General features: G+C 44.3%; 1 protein-coding gene across 3 annotated transcripts; it reads right to left on the bottom strand.

The window, feature by feature from the left end:
• Window positions 1–499: 499 nt before the first annotated feature.
• LOC311098961 (5'-3' exoribonuclease 1-like) lies at window positions 500–25519 on the bottom strand. Of its 3 annotated transcripts, none has more exons than XM_084139528.1 (41): window positions 25306–25519; window positions 24165–24397; window positions 23959–24056; window positions 23618–23727; window positions 23367–23477; window positions 22904–22989; window positions 22732–22819; window positions 22382–22550; window positions 22200–22267; window positions 21890–22027; window positions 21619–21779; window positions 19189–19278; window positions 18830–18986; window positions 18605–18724; window positions 18322–18491; window positions 18101–18218; window positions 16852–16944; window positions 16609–16712; window positions 15649–15780; window positions 15219–15381; window positions 14996–15109; window positions 14556–14654; window positions 14325–14440; window positions 14040–14186; window positions 13796–13885; window positions 13241–13376; window positions 12972–13028; window positions 12706–12838; window positions 12496–12565; window positions 12116–12308; window positions 11823–11912; window positions 11585–11674; window positions 11372–11479; window positions 10483–10563; window positions 10283–10411; window positions 10000–10114; window positions 3143–3312; window positions 2810–2932; window positions 2563–2668; window positions 2211–2371; window positions 500–1971 (listed from the first exon to the last, which is right to left on the bottom strand). In XM_084139528.1, the coding sequence occupies exons 1-41, from the start codon at window positions 25378–25380 to the stop codon at window positions 1684–1686; spliced, it is 5100 nt and encodes a 1699-aa protein (XP_083995654.1). In that variant the 5' UTR covers window positions 25381–25519; the 3' UTR covers window positions 500–1683. The 3 variants fall into 3 exon arrangements, with proteins under 3 accessions (XP_083995654.1, XP_083995655.1, XP_083995656.1); XM_084139529.1 differs by having other exon boundaries at window positions 10283–10408; XM_084139530.1 differs by having other exon boundaries at window positions 2819–2932; window positions 10283–10408.
• Window positions 25520–25733: the final 214 nt, after the last annotated feature.

Below are 25733 nucleotides of genomic sequence, written 5' to 3'. Positions count from 1 at the left end.
TGGTGGAAGCCCTCAATGGCAATGTCCATGCTAAAACTGGTTATTTCCAAGCAATGATCTCTATGGCCACAATACAGTTGAGATTAACATAAAAAAGTAGAATGTTTATGCAGATTTTATTTCTAAGAATCTATAGGGGTGCCAAACATTACTTGTTAAAGAAAATCTATATTTCTGGGTAATATATTATTTGATACAATAGTTTCAAATAATATAATTTAACCTGACAGTATTTAGAATGATTTATTTTAGTCTTTTTTCCTCATCTTTATCAAGGGTGCCAGTCATTTTGGAGGTGACTATGTTAAAACTGTCATGATGTATTCATTGCGGTTTTCTAATGCTCTATGTAACCGTTTTGCCATGTTCACTTTACACTCAGACATCTAGGCCTAATATAAGCATTATGATGAGTTATACATCTCTACCACTCACACAAATTCGAAATCCCATTACAAAATAAGATGACAAATATAATAATAATAATTTATCGACGTCATGGTAACAAAACATTTCTTTATTCATTGGATATTTGAGGGGGTTGAGGTTTTTCTTATACAAAATCTCAAATTCACTTAGAAAGAAAACAATAGGACATACAACAGGTGTGCTTCGGTTCAGACGTTTAAAAACCCAGAGCAAGAACTCAGTAGTTCAGACCACGTGTTGAAAGAGGCAAAAGGTACAAATCCAAAAACAAAGAGAGCCCCAAAAATATGCTTGTAAAACTCAAGAGACTGTACATGTGGGTTACAAGTTAATGAATAATTCAGCCTTGGTACTGTCTGCAACAAAAAAACAATATGAATCAAGTTGCTTTTACAAATCAATCTTTAAAAGGGCTTTTACAAATCAATCTTTAAAAGGGTGCCAAGGCATAAAATCCATAGATGGAAATGTGGTGGACGAAAATAATTTAAAAAACAGAAACATCCCTCCATTAAGACTTGGATCAACCAGCTAACAGAGGTCCTGGTGATGTCCCAAAGCAGATTATTTTAATTTGATTTCAAACTGATTTTCTACTGGAAGAAATGTGTTGTGCTGTTTGTTGTATTATACTGTGGAGAATAAATTCCAGAATGATGTCATAGTGATGTGTTTGTGTGCTGTCAGTATACTGTATTTGAAGGCCTAATTGTTGGTTGACACGTGTGAAGTTAATTTCACATTAGTATTTTGTAGGTTGATTTAGTATAAGCAATTACAAACGATTGACATTAAAACACATAATTGTGACAAAATACCTTGACCAGAATAAAATACCCTAACATTTGGTAAAATAGAGACTTGAAACAAACAAAGGGAAAGATTAAGAGAGATTAAGCCCTTGATTACGGTCTCCAATCATAAACTGACCAATTAGAAGGACACCATGTACCACAGGGTCTGGCGAGATTAGGGAGAATAGACATCCATCTTACAAACATGATACAAACACAACAAAACGTCAGCAATCTGATTTATCAGTCCTTATTGCCTCCCATTATCAAGAACAGTGTCTGCATCTCAAATGACACCCTATTCCTCATCTAGTGCACTACTTTTGATTACAGCCACATAGGGCAACTACAAAGGGCTCTGGTTAAAGGTAGTGCACCAGTCAGGGAATAGGGTGCCACTGACACCCAGCCGATTATAATACCATCCTAAAAACCAACACCTAAGCGGAACGGGAGGGGATCATTCTTGGACTTTGGCTGCCTCGAAGTTCACTGCCAGTTTCCTGTGTTTCCTCTTGGAGGCGGAGCCGGGGGTGTTGCCTTGGCCAGAGGGGTTCTGGCGCGGCGTTTGGGGCGTAGATGGGGTCCCCGCCCACTGGGCGTTCTTTGGGGGTGTGGAGGGGGCCGGGGATAGGGGGGGTTGGAAGTGAGACAGGGGTTCGCTGCCCGGGGCTTGGTTCCTCGCCATGTGAGCAGTGTTGTAGAACTCCTGGGGCTTCTTGCCCGAGGACACGCGCTTCTTAGTTACCTGACAATAAAAATAGGTTAGTCAGAGGCTAAGATGGTGTGTTACCATGGGAGCACACACATACGCATGCACCCACAGAAACAAATAATTTGGTTAATCATGGTCATTTCTCTGGGGGAGTCTGTGGCGAAATCCCAAAATACTATTCATATGTTTCTTTTGGCCACATAAATGCACGCATAACTCTTTTGTTTTGGTGATTTAATGTGAACTCTTGAAACAGGTCCTGGAGCTCCTACCTGCAAGGGGACAAACTGGTTGTGAGAGCCGATGGGGACGGAGGGTGCCTGGGGCCGGGCGCCAGGGAAGGTGCCCCCGTAGAAGGGCTGGCCCTGGTGAGGCGGGAGGGGCAAGCCCCAGTGGAGGGGACCATACCCCTGAGGAGGCATCAACAGACCACCTGGAGGTAGAGGGAGAAAGACAGAGAGAGTGAGACGGTGAGAGGGAAAGGTTCACATAAATAATTAATTAGTTGTCCTAAAACCTATCAAGGTGAAAGGGCATTACTGCACCCAGAGAGGTCGTAAAGTAACAGTCTAGTATCAATATACTATACTGTTACTGTACGCCCCACATGATGCCAGGGCTCACCTGATTGACCGAACACATTAGGGATGGGTCGCATGGGTGGTCCCCTTATCTGTCCGACCCCAGAGAACAGAGGTGGAGGCAGAGGGAACCCAGAACCTACTGAATTCTGAAGGAGACAGAGCGAGGGGTTACGAAACCTAGAAATATAGAGACACTGGTAAAATATACACAAAACAAAAAAAATGTAAGAAAGAAAGAAACACATGCACACACACAGATTGTGAAGAGGTACAGGAAGGACACACACCACACTCACAAGGCGCTGCAGGGCGAAGAGAGCTGCCTTCTCTTTGGCTTCGTTCTCAGACTGACACTGGGGACCGTGGACCAGCAAACCACTGGAGAGCTTCACCTGACACACCAGCAGACCCTGGGAGAGATAGTGTGAGTGTGCATGAATACGTGTGTGTCTGCTACATTCGTGTGCATGTTACATGTCTGCGTACATGCATGCGTGTAAGTGCATGCACACGTGAGTAATGTGCGTCTGTATGCAAGAGTGTGTGGGTGCATGTGCCTGCATGTGTGTGTGCATGTTACATGCAAACGTGTAACAAGTGTGTGTGTGTCTCTGCCTCACCTGTCTGCTGCGTATGAAGGTGAAGTCAGGCGGGGCCATACCCAGGCCCATACAGATCCTGGTCAGTTCTGAGGCAACACTGGGGACCATGGAGGAGGGCTGGGGGGCCTGCAGGGGAGGGACTGCTGCTGCTGTGGCCGTGGGTAACACCGAGTCTCCCATCCTCGCCGCTGAGGGGAAGAGGGAAGAGGTGGAAGGAGAAGGGGAATGAAGAACAACTGGTTTAATATCTATGGTACGGTATCTCCACTAAATCCCACAATAGCGCCACCTGTAGCTAAACATTAAGAGCCCGACCGATATATCGGTTCACCGATATTATCACCCGATATTAGCCTTTTACCAATATATCGATATCGGCTGATAAGATAATTCCACCAATATCCAATATTGAATAAATAGGATGAAAAAAGGAATCTGATGCTTATCTGAACACTTACGGCCATTACCATGATGTCATTATTGTCACAACATAAGAAATCAACATTTGAAGCATGTTCAATGGACAAATTATATTTTGGATGCCAATTTATGACAACCCAGTGTGGAAGAATTACACATTCATTTCCCAGCTGTAAACAGTATAAATCGGCAGATACACTATACAGTTCCTTCGGAAAGTACTCAGCACCTTGACTTTTTCCACATTTTGTTTCGTTACAGCCTTGTTCTAAAATAATCCACAGCAATCTACACACAATACCCCATAATGACAAAGCGAAAACAGGTTTAGACATTTTTGCAAATGTATAAAAAATAAAAAAACAGAAATACCTTATTTACATACAGTACCAGTCAAAAGTTTGGACACACCTACTTATTCAAGGGATTTTCTTTATTTTTACTATTTCTACATTGTAGAATAATAGTGAAGACATCAAAACTATGAAATAACACATATGGAATCATGTAGTAACCAATAAAGGGTTAAACAAATCAAAATATATTTGAGATTTGAGATTCTTCAAAGTAGCCAACCTTTGCCTTGATGACAGCTTTGCACACTCTTGGCATTCTCAAAATTGTTTTCATTGATCATCCATGTTTCTACAACATGATTGGAGTCCACCTTTGCAGCATTGAAGGTCCCCAAGAACACAGTGGCCTCCATCATTCTTAAATGGAAGAAGTTTGGAACCACCAAGACTCTTCCTAGAGCTGGCCGCCTGGCCAAACTGAGCAATCGGGGGAGAAGGGCCTTGGTCAGGGATGGTCACTGACAGAGCTCTAGAGATCCTCTGTGGAGATGGGAGAACCTTCCAGAAGGACAACCATCTCTGCAGCACTCCACCAATCAGGCCTTTATGGTAGAGTGGCCGAACGGAAGCCACTCCTCAGTAAAAGTCAAATGACAGCCCGCTTGGATTTTGCCAAAAGGCACCTAAAGACTCTGTCCATGAGAAACAAGATTCTCTGGATGCCAAGCGTCACGTCTGGAGGAAACCTGGAACCATGCCTACGGTGAAGCATGGTGGTGGCAGCATCATGCTGTGGGGATGTTTTTCAGCGGCAGGGACTGGGAGACTAGTCAGGATCGAGGAAAGTACAGAGATCCTTGATGAAAACCTGCTCCAGAGCGCTCAGGACCTCAGACTGGGGTGAAGGTTCACCTTCCAAAAGGACAACAACCCTAAGCACACAGCCAATACATAGCAGAAGTGGCTTTGGGACAAGTCTCTGAATGTCCTTGAGTGGCCCAGCCAGAGCCCGGACTTGAACCCGATCGAACATCGCTCGAGAGACCTGAAAATATCTGTGCAGCAACGCTCCCCATCCAACCTGACAGAGCTTGAGAGGATCTGCAGAGAAGAATTGAAGAAACTCCCCAAATACAGGTGTGCCAAGCTTGTAGCGTCATACCCAAGAAGACTCGATGCTGTAATCGCTGACAAAGGTGCTTCAACAAAAGTACTGAGTAAAGGGTCTGAATGCTTGTGTAAATGTGGTATTTTGTTATATATTTTTAATAAATTAGCAAAACTTTCGAAAAACCTGTTTTTGCTTTGTCACTATGGGGTATTGTGTGTAGATTGATAAGGGACAAAAACAATTTAGGCAATTTTAGAATAAAGCTGTAACGTAACAAAATGTGGAAAAAGTCAAGGGGTCTGAAAACTTTCCGAAGGGGGATATATATATATATATATTAGGGCTGTCAAAAATAGCGCGTTAACGACGTTAATTAGTTGTTTGCTGTTAATTACGTCAATTTTTTTAACGCATTTCACGCATGCGCAGTGTGACAAATTATTCAGGTCAGGAAAGTGGTTGGGAGCTAGAGGCGAGATGGAGCAAGGTGAGCAAAGTGGGCCTATTGACGGATTCAAATATAAAAAGAATGATGATGGTACAGTTAACAAGTACAAGGTTATTTGCAAGATTTGTAAGAAGGAGTTTCAATTTCACCGGAGCTGTTCAAGCTTGAAGTACCATGTCAACGCCAAACATGCGTTTGCTGGGCCGTCAGATTCAGCAAGTGGTTTGCGCCAGACCACGCTGAATGTTTGCAGGCAATTAACAAAATCAACCTCAGATAATTTGACCAACACAATAGCAAAATGGATTGCAAAGGATTGTAGACCCATTAGCATTGTAGAAGACTCAGGTTTCCTTGATGTTTTGCAAGTGGCGTCTCAAGACTCATTCTATAAGCCACCGTCAAGAGCCACAGTTATGAAGAAAATCCACGAGCTCTATGAAAACGAAAAAGAAAAAAGGAAAGAGGTCTTGGCTCAAGTAAATCATATCGCCCTGACAGGAGACCATTGGACATCAGTGAGTAACAACAATTACCCCGGAGTAACTGCACATTTAATCAGTGACACGTGGGAACTGAAGTCTTTTGCGCTGACTATATTAAAAACTGAGGAGCGTCATTTTGCGGAGGCTTGTAAAGAACAGTTCCTGTCTGTTGCACGTGAGTGGGACATCGAGGGCAAGACTACAACCATTGGGACTGACAGTGCACGCAACATGGTTGCCGCAATTCGACTTACACGCTATGAACACATGAACTGTGTCGCTCACATGGTGCAGAGAAGTGTCACAGTGAGTCTTGCTGACAGCGGACTCACTGAAAATTATGTATCTGTGTCCTGTTATTTATCTTTTGGTATGCATTTCAGAAAAAAAATGGTTAGGATTCAGGTGTAATTGCAAATAGTGATTAATCATGATTAATCCACTGAAAATTCTGATTAATTTGATTAAAAATTTTAATCATTTGACAGCCCTAATATATATATATATATATATATATATATATATATATATATATATATATATATATATATATATATATATATATATATATATATATATATATATATATATATACACATACACACACACACACATATACTGTTAGATTAATTTGTATTTTAAGAATAATGACTAAAGGATTTCACCCCAAATACAGTATAAATGTGTGAACGGTGTTAAGAGTTATAATGTAGTGGCAACCCACTAACAGAGGGGGGCGGGACTAAACATTCCAGGGTGAAGGAGACTGCGGAAACTGTTTAAGAAAGCCTCCTAAAGGTGGGCGGAGCAAAGTGCCTTTGTGTGTCAGGGGGTATAAAACAGTATGTATGGGTTTTGGCGCCAGAGCTCTCCATGAATAAAAATACAGATCATTCTTGCTGGTTGTGGACCTTGAATCATTTATGATTAAAACCAGAGCCTTACAACCTCTGGTAATGATTCAAGCTTAGGTTGAATTCGAGATAGAAATTCTCCTGACACATACACAAAAGTATGTTGACACCCCTTCAAATTAGTGGATTCGACTATTTCAGCCACACCCGTTGCTGACAGGTGTATAAAATCGAGTACACAGCCATGCAATCTCCATAGACAAACATTGGCAGTAGAATGGCCTTACTGAAGAGCTCAGTGACTTTCAACGTGGCCGCATCATAGGATGCCACCTTTCTAACAAGTCAGTTCGTCACATTTCTGCCCTGCTAGAGCTGCCCCGGTCAACTGTAAGTGCTGTTATTGTGAAGAGGAAACGTCTAGGAGCAACAACGGTGGTGGTAGGCCACAAGCTCACAGAACGGGACCGCAGAGTGCTGAAGCAAGTAGCGTGTAAAAAAAAAGTGTCGGCCCACCACTTCAAGCTCAACAAGACGGAACTGCTCTTCCTCCTGGGCAAGGCCTGTCCCCTCAAAGACCTCTCCATCACGGTTGACAACTCCACCTGGTTTTCAACCTTCCCAAGTTCTCTCATGTCACCCTGCTCCTCCGCACACTCCACTGGCTTCCAGTTGAAGCTCACATCCACTACAATACCATGGTGCTTACCTACGGAACAGCAAGAGGAACTGCCCCTCCCTACCTTCAGGCTATGCTCAAACCCTACACCCCAACCCGAGCACTCCATTCTGCCACCTCAGGTCTCCTGGCCCTCACACCCCTACGGGAGAGAAGCTTCCACTCAGCCCAGTCCAAGCACTTCTCTGTCCTGGCACCCCAATGGTGGAACCAGCTTCCCCCTGAAGCTAGGACAGCAGTGTCCCTGCCCATCTTCCAAAAACATCTGAAACCCTACCTCTTCAAATAGTATCTTCAAATAATCCTCCTCCTCACCCCGACCCCCCCCCCCCCCAAAACAAAAACACTACTTGCCCCAATGCATAGTACCAACGGTAAAGTTTGGTGGAGGAGGAATAATGGTCTGGGGCTCTTTGTCATGGTTCGGGCTAGTCCCCTTAGTTCCAGTGAAGGGAAATCTTTACGCTACAGCATACAGTGGCTTGCGAAAGTATTCACCCCCATTGGCATTTTTCCTATTTTGTTGCCTTACAACCTGGAATTAAAATGGATTTTGGGGGGGTTTGTATCATTTGATTTATACAACATGCTTACCACTTTGAAGATGCAAAATATTTGTTCTTGTGAAACAAACAAGAAATAAGACAAAAAAACGGAACTTGAGCGTGCATAACTATTCACCCCATATTGCCCATTCTTCAAGGCAAAACTGCTCCAGCTCCTTAAAGTTGGATGGGTTTCGCTGGTGTACAGCAATCTTTATGTCATACCACAGATTCTCAATTGGATTGAGGTCTGGGCTTTGACTAGGCCATTCCAAGACATTTAAAATGTTTCCCCTTAAACCACTCGAGTGTTGCTTTGGCAGTATGCTTAGGGTCATTGTCCTGCTGGAAGGTGAACCGCTGTCCCAGTCTCCAATCTCTGGAAGACTGAAACAGGTTTCCCTCAAGAATTTCTCTGTATTTAGCGCCATCCATCATTCCTTCAATTCTGACCAGTTTCCCAGTCCCTGCCGATGGAAAAACATCCCCACAGCATGATGCTGCCACCACCATCCTTCACTGTGGGGATGGTGTTCTCGGGGTGATGAGAGGTGTTGGGTTTGCGCCAGACATAGCGTTTTCCTTGATGGCCAAAAAGCTCAATTTTAGTCTCATCTGACAAGAGTACCTTCTTCCATATGTTTGGGGAGCCTCCCACATGCCTTTTGGCGAACACCAAAAGTGTTTGCTTATTTTTGTCTTTAAGCAATGGCTTTTTTCTGGCCACTCTTCCGTAAAGCCCAGCTCTGTGGAGTGTACGGCTTAAAGTGGTCCTATGGACAGATACTCCAATCTCCGCTGTGGAGCTTTGCAGCTCCTTCAGGGTTGTCTTTGGTCTCTTTGTTGCCTCTCTGATTAATGCCCTCATTGCCTGGTCCGTGAGTTTTGGTGGGCAGCCCTCTCTTGGCAGGTTTGTTGTGGTGCCTTCTTCTTTCCAATTTTTATATAATGGATTTAATGGTGCTCTGTGGGATGTTCAAAGTTTCAAATGTTTTTATAACCCAACCCTGATCTGTACTTCTCCACAACTTTGTCCCTGACCTGTTTGGAGAGCTCCTTGGTCTTCATGGTGCCGCTTGCTTGGTGGTACCCCTTCCTTAGTGGTGTTGCAGACTCTGGGGCCTTTCAAAACAGGTGTATATATACTGAGATCATGTGACACTTAGATTGCAAACAGGTGGACTTTATTTAAATAATTATGTGACTTCTGAAGGTAATTGGTTGCACCAGATCTTATTTAGGGGATTCATAGCAAAGGGGGTGAATACATATGCACGCACCACTTTTCCGTTATTTTGTTCATTTCACTTCACCAATTTGTACTATTTTGTGTATGTCCATTACATGAAATCCAAATAAAAATCCATTTAAATTACAGGTTGTAATGCAACAAAATAGGAAAAACGCCAAGGGGGATGAATACTTTTGCATGGCACTGTACAATGACATTCTAGACGATTCTGTACTTCCAACTTTGCGGCAAACGTTTTGGGAAGTACCTTTCCTGTTTCAGCATGACAATGGCCCCGTGCACAAAAGGGAGGTCCATACAGAAATGGTTTGTCGAGATCGGCGTGGAAGAACTTGACTGGCCTGCACAGAGCCCTGACCTCAACCCCATCGAACACCTTTGAGAATAATTGGAATGCCGACTGCGAGCCAGGCCTAATCGCCCAACATCAGTGCCAAACCTCACTAATGCTCTTGTGAATGAATGGAAGCAAGTCCCCGCAGCAATGTTCCAACACCTATTTATTTTATTTAACTAGGCAAGTCAGTTAAGAACAAATTCTTATTTACAATGACGGCCTATCTAGTGGAAAGCCTTCCCAGAGGAGTGGCTGCTGTTATAGCAGCAAAGGGGGGACCAACTCTATATTAACACCCATGATTTTGGAATGAGATGTTCGACGAGCAGGTGTCCACATACTTTTGGTCATGTAGTGTATATCGGTATCCGTAAGTGTTGTCCCCCCGAAAAAAACCATATTGGTCGGGTTCTACTAAACATGTAGCGTTACACATAGTTGAGCTCACCCAGTTTCTTGGTGGGTCGTCTCCTGTTCTGCTGCTGTGTGTTGAAGGAGGCGGGACTAGTGGAGTCAGTGGCGGAGCCAATGTTCAGCATCTCCTTCAGGGCCAGAGTCCCCTTCTACACACATAAGAGTACAAAGAATCACAATTAGCCAACTGACCATACCTAACCAATCACAACAGGACTACAACAACCAACCACAAGGGAAAGAGCGGATACTTCAAATTTAAAAGTTTGAAATGGGCCACTAAAGCATAACACCAACCAGTGAGTACTAGTACCCACCATAGCGAATGACTGCGGAGAAAGCGGCTCCTCTGATTGGCTCGTGGGCTCTTTGGCTGGAGGGGGTGGAGTTGGCTCGTTGCCCTTGGAGATCTTCAGGTTGGCGATCAACTCCTCGAACTCTGTCTGCTGGAGACAAGTGGGGTAAGATTTTGTGTGTCTGTCTCTGTCTGTGTGTGTGTGTGTGTGTGTGTGTGTACCTTCTTTGTAGCGTTCTGAGCGGGAAACAGAGAGTTGACATCTTCATTTCTCTTGAGGAGTCTGATACTTCCTGCTGGACCCTATAAAACAACATGAAGTTTAACACACACCTCATTCTCCCTCAGAAGTCATACCTGCACATTGAGATCTTCCAACAAAAAGAATACAATTGTACTAAATATGCATCTTCATTGAGTTGTATTAGTTGGTCTATACTTACAACTTAGTCTAAACTCAGCCTTCCACTTGTAATAACCAACCCTACACTGAAATCCGCTATTGAAAAAGGGCATTTTATTGACTAGTTTCAATTCATTTGTAGTCCTGATTCCTGGCTATGCTGACTGCTGAGGATGAGGACTCTGGTCTGCTATTGGTCTACAGCTGGGGGTGACGACAGGAGTTGTAGTTCTCCACTTCCTGAGCTGCTGGGATCTGTAGTCTCCTGAGGGAGCGTGGCCTGACAGGAAAACAGCCTCAGAGGTGTCACAGACTTGTAAGGTAGTTTATGTAATGATTGTTGCGCTAAAACACTTTTACTGAAGACTTTTCACTTGGCTCACTAGGTTTACACAAGCAACTATACTGCAAGTACTTTAGTTATAAAGTCTGCAAATCTGCATTCTTATCAAGAGAGACTGGATGCAGATACTGAGTGGCAGAGTTAAAGAGATAAGGGTACCTTTGCATGGCAGGTTACAGCTAAAATAATGTAGTATTTCTAACCTGCTGTCCAGAAAAACACTGATCTGAGGTCAGACCCTAAAGTCAGGATCAAAGAGATGTGACTCAATGTTTAGGGGTGTAAGGTTCAACAGTTAGGGGTTAGGGATTAAGGGACAGGGGTTTCAAGTTCAGTGGTTATGGTTAGATAAAGTGGTGACTCACAGGTTTGGGAGGATGCTGTTGTTGACTCTGGGGTTGGTTCCTGCCTTGTTGCCCCTGGAACTGCCCTTCCTGTCCGGGAGACCCTGTACCCCAGGCAGACTTACCCGACTGGGGACGGACACAGAGAGATGGAGGTCAGGTGACACAGCCAGGAACAAGATTGATCGCAATGCGAGTATGGTGACACTGGTACAAACTTATGAATGGACTCACATTGTTTTGTTGCCAGTGAGCTGGTGGTTTCTGGGGCATTCCAGAGCTCTGCAGAGACTGCCACACATTACTGAACTCCTCATCTTTACCCTGCAGTCACAGAGAGACAGAGAGAGAGCACAAGACAGAGGTTACACACACTCCACCACACACAAATAAGGCATTGTATACAGTAAATCTCACACAGAGAGACAAAGAGAGAGACAGAGGGAGAGCAACCACACACACACAAGCTTACCTTAGATTGCGGTTTCTGGCTGGCTTTGTGTGCAGAGTTTTTGTTGCCCTGAGTGTCTGTCCTGAGAATGTTCTGTCTGCCGTTCTGCTGCTGAGAGACACAGAGGGAGAGGGGGAAAGGTTGACATCAAGACATACAGCGGGAGGGACAGAGAGAAAGGTAGGCAAATGTGAGAAACACAGATCAAACGTTGGAGGCTATTCGCCTTGATCTATGCTGGTTACTCTGGGAGTGGTTAGGTCAGTCTTTTTTGAGTGGTGTGCACGTGAGTACATGCTATACTCCAGTCCAACCTGTGTGGATATGAAGGGTGATCGCGGTGAGTGGTTGAGCCCGACCAGCTGTCCTTTGTTGTGTTGGTGGGAGGAGGCAGGCTGGGGCTTGACGATGGCGGTCAGTTTGTGGAAGCCCTGCTCTACACGGCCCCCGTGGCTCAGGTTGATTAAGGCACAGGGAGGCAGCCTGTAGCCACGGCCCACCGCACACCTGAAGTAGGCAACACACCAGAGTCAGGCAAGCTACAGTCACCCAGACAGGGCCACAACCACACAAGAGTCAGTCACAAAAACTCAGGTACTTAACATAAAAAGACAACGTAATAGGAAACATGCTATTGATGGAGGCTTGAAACACTTAACATAGGCCTATATGAAACACAGACATGAGACTGTACCTGATAGTAAGTCCACCAGCAAATTCTTCATCAAACACAACCTCATACAACACCTCAGCCTCCCGATCAGCTGCCACGGGAGAGAGGTTTAACATCAGTTTAGAGACTGTTCAAAGACGAGAGGGTGACCGGGTTTATGTTGTACAGTATATGAGAGAAAGAGTGAGTGAGTGTGAGACACAGGGTGTGTGTGTGTGTGTGACCACTCACCTGCCTTGATGCCGATGATGGTTCCCCTGAGGCCGAGGGGGACGGAGAAGCTCTCTCTGACGTTGACCACCCGGTCAAAGAGGTGGTACTCTGCATCCGGGTCAGGGACCACACCGTGGTGCTGTTCTAAGGGCTGGAGGGAGGGACACACACAGGTTAGAGAGGAGTGGAGTTGGAATTGTGGCTCAAAACACAGCGCAAGGGTTCAATGTCATTTTCACTCACTCTCTATAAAACACACAACAACAACACAAAGTGACACTCACCCTGAAGAGCAAATGTGGCTTCACAGTCACACGTACTTTATCACTACTCTTCTTCACCTGAGAAACAGAGAGAGGTAAGAGTCACTACATGAACACTAAAAACAGAAAGTAGATTAGTCATTGACAGTGAAGGAAGGGCTTGTTGAGTAGTAGTCTGCATATGCATCCATCATAATATTAATAGACAGAAAAACAAGGGTAGAGGTGATTTATTGATAGAAAAGAAAGCAAGTAGGAGTAGAGATAAATGATTGACAGCCCCGAGTTACCTTAGCCTTCTCCACCTCCTCCTCGATCCGCTCCACGATGGCCTTGTCCAGGATCTGCAGGTCACATGACGCGCGGGCGATGTCGGCGACCGGGTGGGTCTTCAACCAGGAAGTGATCTCCTTCACCTTCTCCGCCCTGCCGTAAAACCATCCCCATCACAACTACCATCACCACTATCTTCAGTATTACTACAACTGTTATTTACTTCCGTCTTGTTACATATAATCAATCTACTCCAAGTGTTTTATATGTCTGTTTAAAGGCCCAATGCAGCCGTTTTTAACAATTCAGTACCTTACTGTAATAGATTTCCATAAAAAATTCTCAAAAAGAAACAAGTATTTCTCAAGCAAGAATTTTGGTAGGACAGTCAGAGTGGTCACACAGGAAAAACTGATTTTTGAGTGCACTGCGCCTTTAAGAAATCTGAATGCAAGTCTTGAATAAGTGTTACAAGCATACAAGTTGAACTGTTATGAGTATGACTGAGTGTAAATGATGATTGTTGACTGCATGAATGTGAGTGTAAATCTTGATGTGAGTGTGAGTGTTACCCGTTCTCGTCCTCTCCAGGCCAGATGTCGTCCTCGTAGAAGACATCATCATGACTGTTCCTGGACACCAGATCAAACACCTCAGAGAACCTACAGGAGGAAGCACAATGCAGGTTACACACACACAAATAAGAAAACATACAAACATGTTTGCAGTTTCACACATACAGACAACACAGTTGCATAAATACAGAGAAAAACACACACATAAGGACACACACACACACTACATTAGGGGACACACCTATCCAGGTACTCAGCCATCAGTTCCTCCACAGCGTCAGAGTAGAGCCACTCCTTCTGGGTTCTCTTGGTGTAACCGGGCACCTCCTCATTCTTCTTATTGAACTTCAGGTTCAGACCCACGTTAGCCTTCTGCTCCCCATGGGGACTGAGGAGGGAGGGAGAGGGGGGACAAGAGAACAGAGACAGACACAGAGGGAGAGAGAGTCACATGGTTTATTAAACACAGAGAATAAACTAAACCTATATGGGTAAATAGACTTCCATTTGAAATGTGTTCACTCACTTCTTCTTGGATCCTCTGCCGACGAAGATGCTGCCGGAGAATCTGGAGACGAGGTAGCTGGTGACGCCGAGGCGAGAGGCCAGAACGTAGCCGGGACTGTACTTCACACAGTATTTCTACCAGGGGAGGGAGGGAGGGCGAGAGTAAGCGTGGCAACGGCGCACATGTTTGGTCATGTGGTGGGGCAGGCGAGGAGTGTGAGAGAGATGTGTCGTTTTGAGAATGACTTACATGCTGGTTCTGTATTAAGGCTTCCATCGGTGGTTCACAGGGCACCGTGAACACCACCCACACCCGTCCCTCTTTGATGACATCACTAGACTCCTGCACCTGTATGTCCAAGAGCAAATAATGTTATTGAAAAGGCAAACATGATATGCAACGCAACAGATTAAGCCAAAAAACTGTCTAATACATTACATTAAAATATTATTCTCTATATCACATCTGAGAGTGCTTTAACTTAAATTTTCTTTTTTAACAAACATTTATTTTATTTGCAAGACTAGATATTTCAATTCAGCAATTCAGATTCAAGGTCACGAAAAGCAGCAAGCCTAAACCCCTAACGTGAACCAGTACGCTCAAGAGTCTCCAATACTGATGATTCCATGTCAATAAGAAAGTGTGTAAGGCTCAGACAGGAAGTAGAGACCGGAAGCAGTACAGACCTCTCCCATAGCGCCGTAGTAGGGGTTCCCCACCATGAACACGGTGGTCGTCGGGGGAAACAGCTCCTCCAGGGTGTTGAAGCGGGTTGACGACGAGTCAAAGGCCTTGATGTCCTGAGAGGGAGAGGGAGAGAAAGTGAGTGTGTTTGTGTATATGCGTGAGTAGTATGTGTCTTCCTGTGTGTGTTCCTGTGTCTGTACGCGTCTCTGCACGTGTGCCTACCTTGACGATGGTCTGGTAGGCGAAGGGCATTATCTGCTTGGCCCACTGTTTCTCCAGGTGCACCTGTCTGTTCTGCCCAGGTACATACTTCCTGCCTGCCAGCAGCTGGGCATACAACACCACCCCCGTCTCATTCACTATGATGCCCTTACGCTTACTGAAACTGAGAGGAGAAGAGATTGAGATGTATTTAGGTAAGGAGGAGAGTGGTCTGCCAAAGTCCCCCTAGGCAAAGAGGTCTTATCAGTTCTGACCCCAATGGGACTTCTTGGTTAAGTAAATGTTAAGTAAAGAAATACTAAAATAGACTCATAGGAAGACACTTCTACCAAAGAGGATGTAGAAATCAAACACATACACATGACCTTCACACAAAAACTATTCTACTTGGATAACAAACTTAGTTTTTTTTAAACAAATAGATGCTTACTGCTCAGTGATACCCTGGACGTCCTTCAACCAGTCCTTCTGCTCCTTGTCACTGAGGTAGGTGACCTTGGTGGGGGGAGGAGAGTCCCTGTCATACAGTTTCTGCACTCCCGCCGGCTCCTCCAGGAAGAACCTGAGAGGGAGGGGTGTGATGAGGGGGAGAGAGAGGGGAGAAGAGAGTAGAAGTAGGGGAAAGGCGTGTTTGAGGTAGACGGTGGTAGACAGATGAATATCGACAACTCAGTGTACTTCAAAGTAATGGTCTAAAGAGAACTGAATGAACGGCAGAGCCAGAGGTGTAATGGTTTTGAGTGATGGTCCAGGTGTAATCAGTGGTGTAAAGTACTTAAGTAAAAATACTTTAAAGTACTACTTAAGTAGTTTCTTGGGGTATCTGTACTTTACTATTTATATTTTTTGACTACTTTTACTTCACTACATTCCTAAAGAAAATAATGTACTTTTTACTCCATACATTTTCCCTGACACCCAAAAGTACTCGTTACATTTTGACAGGAAAATGGTCCAATTCACACACTAATCAAGAAAACATCCCTGGTCATCCCTACTGCCTCTGATCTGGTGCACTAACTAAACACAAATGCGTTGTTTGTAAATTATGTCTGAGTGTTGTAGTGTGTCCCTGGTTATCCGTCAACAAAAAAATAAAATTGTGCCGTCTGGTTTGCTTAATATAAGGAATTTTCAATGGTTTATACTTTTACTTTTGATACTTAAGTACATTTTAGCAATTCCATTTACTTTTGATACTTATATTTAAAAACCAAATACTTTTAGACTTTTACACAAGTAGTACTTTACTGGGTTACTTTCACTTGAGTCATTTTCTATTAAGGTATCTTTACTTTTACTTGAGTATGACAATTGAGTACTTTTTCCACCACTGGGTGTAATACTGTAATTTATTTTAGGCATGACTTGAACCGAGTGTGCCTCTTACTTGCTCTCCCCGTCAGACACTGCTACCACCCTGGCCTCCTCTAGGTGGGGCCAGTTGACAAAGACAGTGCAACCCAGGACCAGGGACGCCACATCACCACACGTCTGCGAGAGAGACGGATAGAGAGAGAGGGAGGAGGGGATGAAAAACAATGTATGCTATTTCTGCTCCAGACACATACCTAACACAGTCATCGACTCTTCATAGAAACAAGACTGTGTGTGTGTGCGCATCTATACTCACTGGATCTTCTTTGCTAGGTCTGATCTCCAGAATCATGTTCTCTCCTCGGCTGCTCTGCTGGAACACCACCACTCCATGCTTCTTCTTATAGAACTATAAAGACAGAAAAACACATGTACATATGAAACATACATACAAGTATTCATATTCTAAGATGGCCAATCCACATCATCTGTGTGAATGTTGGGGTGTAAATGCAGCCACGAAAAAAACATCAAAAATCTCCTGGTTTCAATGAGACATCAGTTTAGAGGGGTTTGTCCTACGACGTGAGATTGAAGATCGAGCTAACTTTGGTCAACTCTTGAGTTCAACTCGAGATAACCGTTGACATGACAGTGGCTCACCTTTTAGCCAGGTACATTTCTATGGCAACGAATTCTTCAGAGCTAACCTGCTCCGTGGCAGGCTATTTATTCGGAATGAAGTGTTTGGGCTGCGAGTTGAGGACCAATCAAATTAGGCTCCCTCTTGCAAAGAGTATGTCACCATCTCGTCATTTTCCGGACCATATCATTCTACACATTCAGTAATGAACGGATGCATTTGAAACATCACGCGATAGTATTTTTTGGGGAAAAAAGGGCTTGTGCATTGATAAGCACACCAAAGACAACATAAACAATATGCGTAAGAAAGACAGCACTTCTAACAGCCCATTTGCCAACATAGCCTGCTGAACTTGCAGGATAACCACTCTTTCATTGTGATTTTCGCCAAAATTAAAATGTGGCACTGACTCGCCCATGGACTGATGTTTCAGCATTGTCTCAATAAAGAGTTACACGTTCGACTAGCCATGTGCGTCAAGCCCTGCTTGAGCAGGCTCGACTAAGTGGTGGGTGCAAGATCAATATCCACCTCTGTAACGTGGATGAAGCTAGGACTGGAATGTGAAGCTAACTGAAGCTGGCTAGCTTTAGAAAATCCTCAACAGATCTAGCTAGACTCATAGTATACCTCTACGGCCACACTTTGAGCACTTGGATTAACAAGTGACCGATTACATAACTAGATCTTATGCTTGTAGCATCTTTATTGACAAATCATCTTGTGACTGTTGGCCACCAGTTCGTGGTGTGTTAACGGACTGTGTGGTGTGACTACCGACTACTGTTTTGTGAATAGAGACACAGTACATGATATTACAGTCTTCTACTCTGTATTGCTCTCGGATCATGTGTTCTGATTCACACTCTTGTTGTCGTCTCATTGACACGGTTGTTGTCGGTCTGCCTGTCTATCGTACCTTGTGTCTGATGTGCTGCAGGGTGGGGAAGCCAAGGAAGTAGAGCTGGCTACTGTTGACACTGCGCGCCACGTGGCTCAATGACACATGCCACGCGTCCATGGGAACCGGTGTCACCCTGGAAACCACCAATCACATTACAGTATCTTAGCCTGGTGGAAGTAGTGTGTTCAGTGTGTGCGTGTACATCAGTGAGTGTGTGTGTTCAGTGTGTGTCTCACCTGACATGGCAGTGCATGATGTTGGGGAACAGTTCAGGCAGGGTGGAGGTGTGGGGGTAGTCTAGCTCAGTGTCATAGCTGTACACAGCACACTCTGTGTGGCGGTTACGGGCCTTCTCAGCCTTGGTCATGTGATCGTTATAAGGCTCCATCGCAGCAAGCAAACATCTCTGGAAAGGAAACACGCAAATAAATAAGTAACATAAGAATAAGACACACAGGTATGAAGTGTGTCATTGAATTATGTGTGTGTGTGTGTGTGTGTGTGTGTGTGTGTGTGTACCTCGTCGATGAAGGGGATGAGCACCACTGCCTCCCACTCCTGCTGTTTTCCGTTGAGGTCCGTCTTGAAGTCCAGAGGGTAATACTCAATGATACTAGAATTCTCTGATGTCATCAGGTGCTGTGGACAGAACAAAATGGAGGTATCAGAACCGTGTGTGTTATGCGAAAGTGTGCGTGTCATAGGTCGCCACAATGCTGCTATGCAGGTCTGTATGTGTGTTACCCTGTAGCTCTGGGGAAGCAGGTCTTTGCTAGCAGCGGGCAGGACTCCCAGTAGTTGCTGGAAGGGCAGGAAAGGCTTGCCGATGTCAAAAGTCAACTTCAGATGGGCTATGTTCCTCACATCTGACAGGAACGGGGCGTAGTGGTGAGGGTAATACCTAGGACAGAGGGAGGAATTAGTACATGCGCGTGCACAGACAGAGACACAGAGAGAGAGAGACCGAGAGAGAAAAGAAAGAGAGAGACACACAGAGAGAGAGAGACGGAGAGAGAGAGGCACAGAGAGAGAGAGACAGAGAGAGAGACACAGAGAGAGAGACAGAGAGAGACACAGAGAGAGAGACAGAAAGCAAAACTCACCAGCTCCAGGACTGGACTCCATGGTAGTAGTAATGCAGGATCCACTGGATTCCCTCCACATAGCACAACGCCTGATTTGCTAGAAACTCACTGAAAACAATACAAACAACAAAAGTTTAAACAAGTGTCATGCTCTACAATGCCATTGTCTTTAGTTATTAACTAGAAAAATCATAAACGTTAAACTCAGTTTGGGCTAAGAGCATTTCAAGATCATTAGTTAGTAGGAAAATACACTGCTCAAAAAAATTAAGGGAACACATAAACAACACATCCTAGATCTGAATGAATGAATTTTTATTAATTTTTTATGGGGGGGATGGATCAGCTTAATATTGCAGATAGATTGTATATTCTATCAATGTAATTGTCCGCATCACTTCCAATCCCCCATGTTTTTTATATATATACTCCCCTTTATTACTTTTCAACCCCGCCATCCTTTCCCTACTTGGAGTAAATTAGTGAACAACAATGCCCAGGCCTCTACTTCCGGTCTATACTTACTATCTACACCTTATGGACACAGTTCATTTTACAATAATTCGATTCTATTATATATATTTTTTTATTTATTTTTTTGCTCCTGAACTTCTTCTACTCTCAACCTCTCCGATCATTTTCATGATGTCCATCCGGTTTGCTTCTAAATGCCATATCTTTCTAACTGTGCTCTTTCCCAAAAGCTCCCAACATTCAACCTATATACTTATTATGGACACAGTATGCTTACATTATTAGCCATCTTTGTTATTATTTGTTGTTATTTGTTATTAGTCCCATCCTTCAACTCTATTCAATACCTCCCATTTATCTTTTAACACCATCCATATAGGATTTCTATTTGCCATATATATTTCAACCGTACTGTGATGTTTTACAAAAGTTCTGAACCTTTCTATTCTCACTGCTTCTACAGATTGTGAATTAAAAATAAACATTTTTGCTAAAAGTATTATTATATTATTGATCGATTGACTATGACTTTTCAGATCACCCAGTAATGATATCTGCAAGGTTAGCTCCAGGTAAATATTGCAATCCTTTGATGTAATGTCCTTAAAACAAGTCAAAATGAGGCTCAGTAGTGTGTGTGGCCTCCACGTGCCTGTATTTGTAAGTCGCTCTGGATAAGAGCGTCTGCTAAATGACGTAAATGTAAATGTATGACCTCCCTACAACGCCTGGGCATGCTCCTGATGAGGTGGCGGATGGTCTCCTGAGGGATCTCCTCCCAGACCTGGACTAAAGCATCCGCCAACTCCTGGACAGTCTGTGGTGCAACGTGGCGTTGGTGGATGGAGCGAGACATGATGTCCCAGATGTGCTCAATTGGATTCAGGTCTGGGGAACGGGCGGGCCAGTCCATAGCATCAATGCCTTCCTCTTGCAGGAACTGCTGACACACTCCAGCTACATGAGGTCTAGCATTGTCTTGCATTAGGAGGAACCCAGGGCCAACCGCACCAGCATATGGTCTCACAAGGGGTCTGAGGATCTCATCTCGGTACCTAATGGCAGTCAGGCTACCTCTGTCGAGCACATGGAGGGCTGTGCAGCCCCCCAAAGAAATGCCACCCCACACCATGACTGACCCACCGCCAAACCGGTCATGCTGGAGGATGTTGCAGGCAGCAGAACGTTCTCCACGGCGTCTCCAGACTCTGTCACGTCTGTCACATGTGCTCAGTGTGAACCTGCTTTCATCTGTGAAGAGCACAGGGCGCCAGTGGCGAATTTGCCAATCTTGGTGTTCTCTGGCAAATGCCAAACGTCCTGCACGGTGTTGGGCTGTAAGCACAACCCCCACCTGTGGACGTCGGGCCCTCATACCACCCTCATGGAGTCTGTTTCTGACCGTTTGAGCAGACACATGCACATTTGTGGCCTGCTGGAGGTCATTTTGCAGGGCTCTGGCAGTGCTCCTCCTGCTCCTCCTTGCACAAAGGCGGAGGTAGCGGTCCTGCTCTGGACACAACGCTGACAGACACAGCAAACCTTCTTGCCACAGCTCGCATTGATGTGCCATCCTGGATGAGCTGCACTACCTGAGCCACTTGTGTGGGTTGTAGACGCCGTCTCATGCTACCACTAGAGTGAAAGCACCACCAGCATTCAAAAGTGACCAAAACATCAGCCAGGAAGCATAGGAACTGAGAAGTGGTCTGTGGTCACCACCTGCAGAACCACTCCTTTATTGGGGGTGTCTTGCTAATTGCCTATAATTTCCACTTGTTGTCTATTCCATTTGCACAACAGCATGTGAAATGTATTGTCAATCAGTGTTGCTTCCTAAGTGGACAGTTTGATTTCACAGAAGTGTAATTGACTTGGAGTTACATTGTGTTGTTTAAGTGTTCCCTTTATTTTTTTGAGCAGTGTATTTTGAGAATGTTGGGGAAACGTTGGGAGAAGGTTAGGTATACTAACTCTGAGACCACCTCCACTCCCATCTTGGTCATGTAGTAGGTGCGTTTATACTGTCGGAACTCTGCCTCAAACATGTCCTCTTCTTCACCATCCTCCTCAAAACCTCTGCCAGGGGCTCTGTCCTTCCCATCATCCAGAGTAGTTAGACGCAGAGAGTCCTCCTGCGCACACACACACACACTGAATATGGATTTCTAGACACGCATTTGTAGGATCTCTGTGTGTGTGTGTGTGTGTGTGTGTGTGTGGGTGTGTGTATTGCATGCCTCACCAGGTCTTTCTTCCTGGTGTCCTTGCAGTGAGCCTCCTCTGCTGCCAGTCCTGCAGCCTCGTTCAAATACTTGTTCCCCACCTTACTCTCAAACCACTTGAGATCCACAAACACCTCGTTGAAGTGCTCCCTGTCAAACTGGGGCAGAGGAAGAGAGCAGAAAGAGAAAGAAGGAGATAAAGAGGAAGGGATGAAGAGAGAGAAATTGCAAAACTGGTATCAGAGAAAGAGAGTGAGACATACATCACAATCAGAAATGTATGGTAATGAAATAATCCCACTGATAGCGGATGTTTATGGTGTCTCCCACCTCTGACAGTTTCTCCAAGTACTTCTCAAAGTTGCCCAGGTTCAGGTGGCCATTCTCATTCAAGTACCCTTTATGGGTCAAATATAAAAGAAGTTAATCACTTTCTCCAGACGGTATGCAAATAAAATGTTTAATGTGGAAGAAACGCTAGAAGAAGTTGTATGGTGTGTGAGTGTTCTCACCTCCAAGCGTTGGCAGCACACTGATGTAGGTGCGGTAGAGGAGAGGCAGGGCGTCTTGGTTGATGTGAAGATGAGGAAGATGAGGGATGAAGTCATTTCCCACCAGGAAGCCCATTAGGATCCAGTCATCTATGATTCGCTCCAGGTCGTACTCAAACGAGATCTTATTCTGTTAAACAACCAATCATATGAAATCTTACTGTGAGGAACAACCAATCGTATGATCTTATTGTTATTCAAACCCTTCATAGAGAACTGATACTGTGTATTAGTAACTTATAGGTATGCATCTACTGTATTGGTCACACTCAAGCAAGATTTTATTCTGTGTGAGTATGAGTTTGTCTTACCTTAACCTCAGAGAACTCGTAGTCTATGTACTCCCTAAATAGTGACAGGTGCAGTAGATGGAAGGTTGTCTCCTCTGGAGCAGTTATTCTGCAGGAGGGAAATACATACATATAACTCTGTCTTATACACACACACACACACACAGCGCTCTCTCTTGCACACTAGACTCACCTCTTCTGGTTTTTCTTCCCTCCAAAGCGGACCTCTTCTCTGAGTAGGGAGAAGTGTGGCTCGTGGCTGGTCAGACCTAACATCATCTGTAGTAGCGAGAGAGAAAGAGACCGTGTAGTTAACACAACCCACCTTCATTAATACGAATGTAACAACAGTAGAATTCTGTCACGTTAATTGACTGATTACAGCAGTGGTGTCAAACTAATTTTGCCCTGGTGGCCGCAATCGGACTACACTTCGGTCTTCATTTCTATACAATTTTGATTTGGTTTTAGTCATTTTAAAGTATATTAAGTTTATCCCCCACCAAAAAAATGCCGTATTTATGACATCCCTGGATTACAGAAATACATAGACATTCACATCTGCCACCGTATACACATCTCTGGATGCCACACACACCACACACCCTTCCCGACACACATTGATGCCATATCTCACAAACACACAGACCACCCACCAGGTCAGCGTCCAGGCCATAGAGACAGTGGCGTGTGTTTGGGTTGTGGCCTGGCTTGGCGTTTTCCGAGCGGATAAACTCCATGATCTTGTGCTCTCCTTCTCCTGGCGTCTGGGGGCAAACAAACAAAGGGTTACAGGCAGTTAAAAGCATGTACAGTCAATGTCAGTCATTCACATTTGAAATCTAATAAAATAAATGTGCAATAGAAACCCCCACACTGACACACACACAGTGTCCCCAGCCCTCACCTCGTGTCCAGAAAGGTAGACGTTGACTCCTTTCCAGGCATTATCTGTGGATAGTTTGCTGTTGACAAAGTACTTGAGCTGCTCCTGTAGCCTGGCCATAAAGTCCGTCCCTACAAGAGAGGCATGATGGGTCATATTCATTAGGCAGCAAACAGATTAAAACAGGGAGGGACTCAATTTCATTTTCCATTGGAAACTGTTTTGAAACTGTTTTGCCCTAATGAAAACAACCAATGCTTCATTCATATGCATTCACATGCATCCTAACCCCTAGGAATTGGATGAGGGTATGAGTGGACAGATTGGTGGAGAAGTGATGGATTGTGTAGTAGGCTACATACCAGGTGTGATGCAGTTGGAGTCAAAGCGGGCCTCAGAGGGTAGGACCTCTCCTTTCTCAAGGGCTTTCTTTATCTTGTCCTCTGCTTCTTTGGCCGACCTTCACAAGAAACATATAAGTGATTGATTGGTTGATTGAGTTATGACATTTTTTGATCCATGCCACCATGCCACTGTCACAGATAGTTGTTATCATCATGATCATTACCTGAATCTCCTGCCTCTCTGCTGGTTCATCTTGGCCCGGGGAGCCACTCCGTCCACGGCCATGAAGAACACCTTCCTGGGCTTGATGATCCTGAACAGCACCTCCAAGTAGTGGAAGATGTCTGCAAAGATCTTCTCTTCTGAGATACGGAAGTGGACGTCCTCGTCGTTGGGGTGCGAGCACTGGTGGATGATGCCATTCATATCCAGGTAGAGGTTGTCAAACTCTGGGATCTTGGGAAGAGAGGTAAAGGGGGATGTTAGAGCAGTCTGTCTGTCTGTCTGTCTGTCTACTATCCATAGTAAGAGGACAACAGCATCAATTCTTGAATAACAGAGGGAGTGTATTTATGAGTTGAGGATAAAAAATTATATAGTGGGATTGATTGGAAACAGATATGGACTCTTATTTCAGAAATATGCTGTACATGCAGTAGCTAATCCACATCCGTCGCCAGCCACCCATCAAAACGACGCACAACTCACGGAGTCCAACCAATTCAGACTCCCGATGTTGTGTCCCAAAACTAGGCGTGACTCAGGGCAGAGAGTCAGAGTTCGATTGTGGACAATATTCCACTAATGTATATTGCATACCTGGCAATAGTGATCTCGGTAGTAAAACTCTTACATCTGGTCGACGACTACAATATTTGTTTTTCAGAATGACTTTCTATTTACTTGACAAACCAAACAAAGCATAAATTCAACTATGCCTCGATAAAGAGAACGGAATTGAGCTTTCCTCGGCTAAACTAATATAGGCCTGCCTTATTCACTAACTTAGACTGTTTGATAATCTAACTGGAGCTGATAGCTAGTGGTATTAGCTAGCAAGCTAGCTAACTAGTTAGCTACCTAGAAGGGAAACTGAGTCAAACACGTAGCTAAATTAGTTGGTAAATATGACTATAGTTAGCTAGCTGCATTTTTATTTGTAACTACAATAACAGGTTAGCTTATTTAGCTATGACCATAATAATCACAGCTATGAGTAGCGCGTGCAGGCAGAGTGGAAACATCGATACGTCAAGGCGAAACTGTTATGGGCCTGCTATATTTAGCTTGATAGCTTGACTAGTTACCTGCAACAGTAACATTCGCTAGTTAGGTAGCAAAGAAGTAGGCTATGGCTATCATACCTGATGTTCCTTGACAACTTCACTCAGGCAAGGGTATCTTTCTGAAATCCATCGGTAGAATTTCGGCACTCCCATCTTGACCACAAACTTTCTTTTGGGTTAAATTAATAAAAAGGCAAGGGTATAAGAGATAGGTAAAATAACATGAGAAGTTATTTTTGCTACTGAGGGGTTTCGTTTCTGTAGAATGTACCTGTACAGCCAGTAAAACAGTCCGGGTGGAATCAATGACGTAATAAAAAAAAGTCCAGCTCTGTAGGCCTACTCTGTGACTGATTTAGCTAGTATTTCAACAAATATTAATAAACCACGGTAAATAAAAAATGTCAGACAAATATGGCCTTTGTTTTCTTTTCGTTTGGCGCTTTCATTCATGTGCAATCAATTATTTTTTTCCGGCGAGACTCGCAGTTAGTAATTGTTGGTTC

This window comes from Coregonus lavaretus (assembly GCF_964263955.1).
Source record: "Coregonus lavaretus genome assembly, chromosome: 23".
NCBI lineage: Eukaryota > Metazoa > Chordata > Actinopteri > Salmoniformes > Salmonidae > Coregonus > Coregonus lavaretus.
This window is presented reverse-complemented; position numbering and strand designations above follow the sequence as displayed.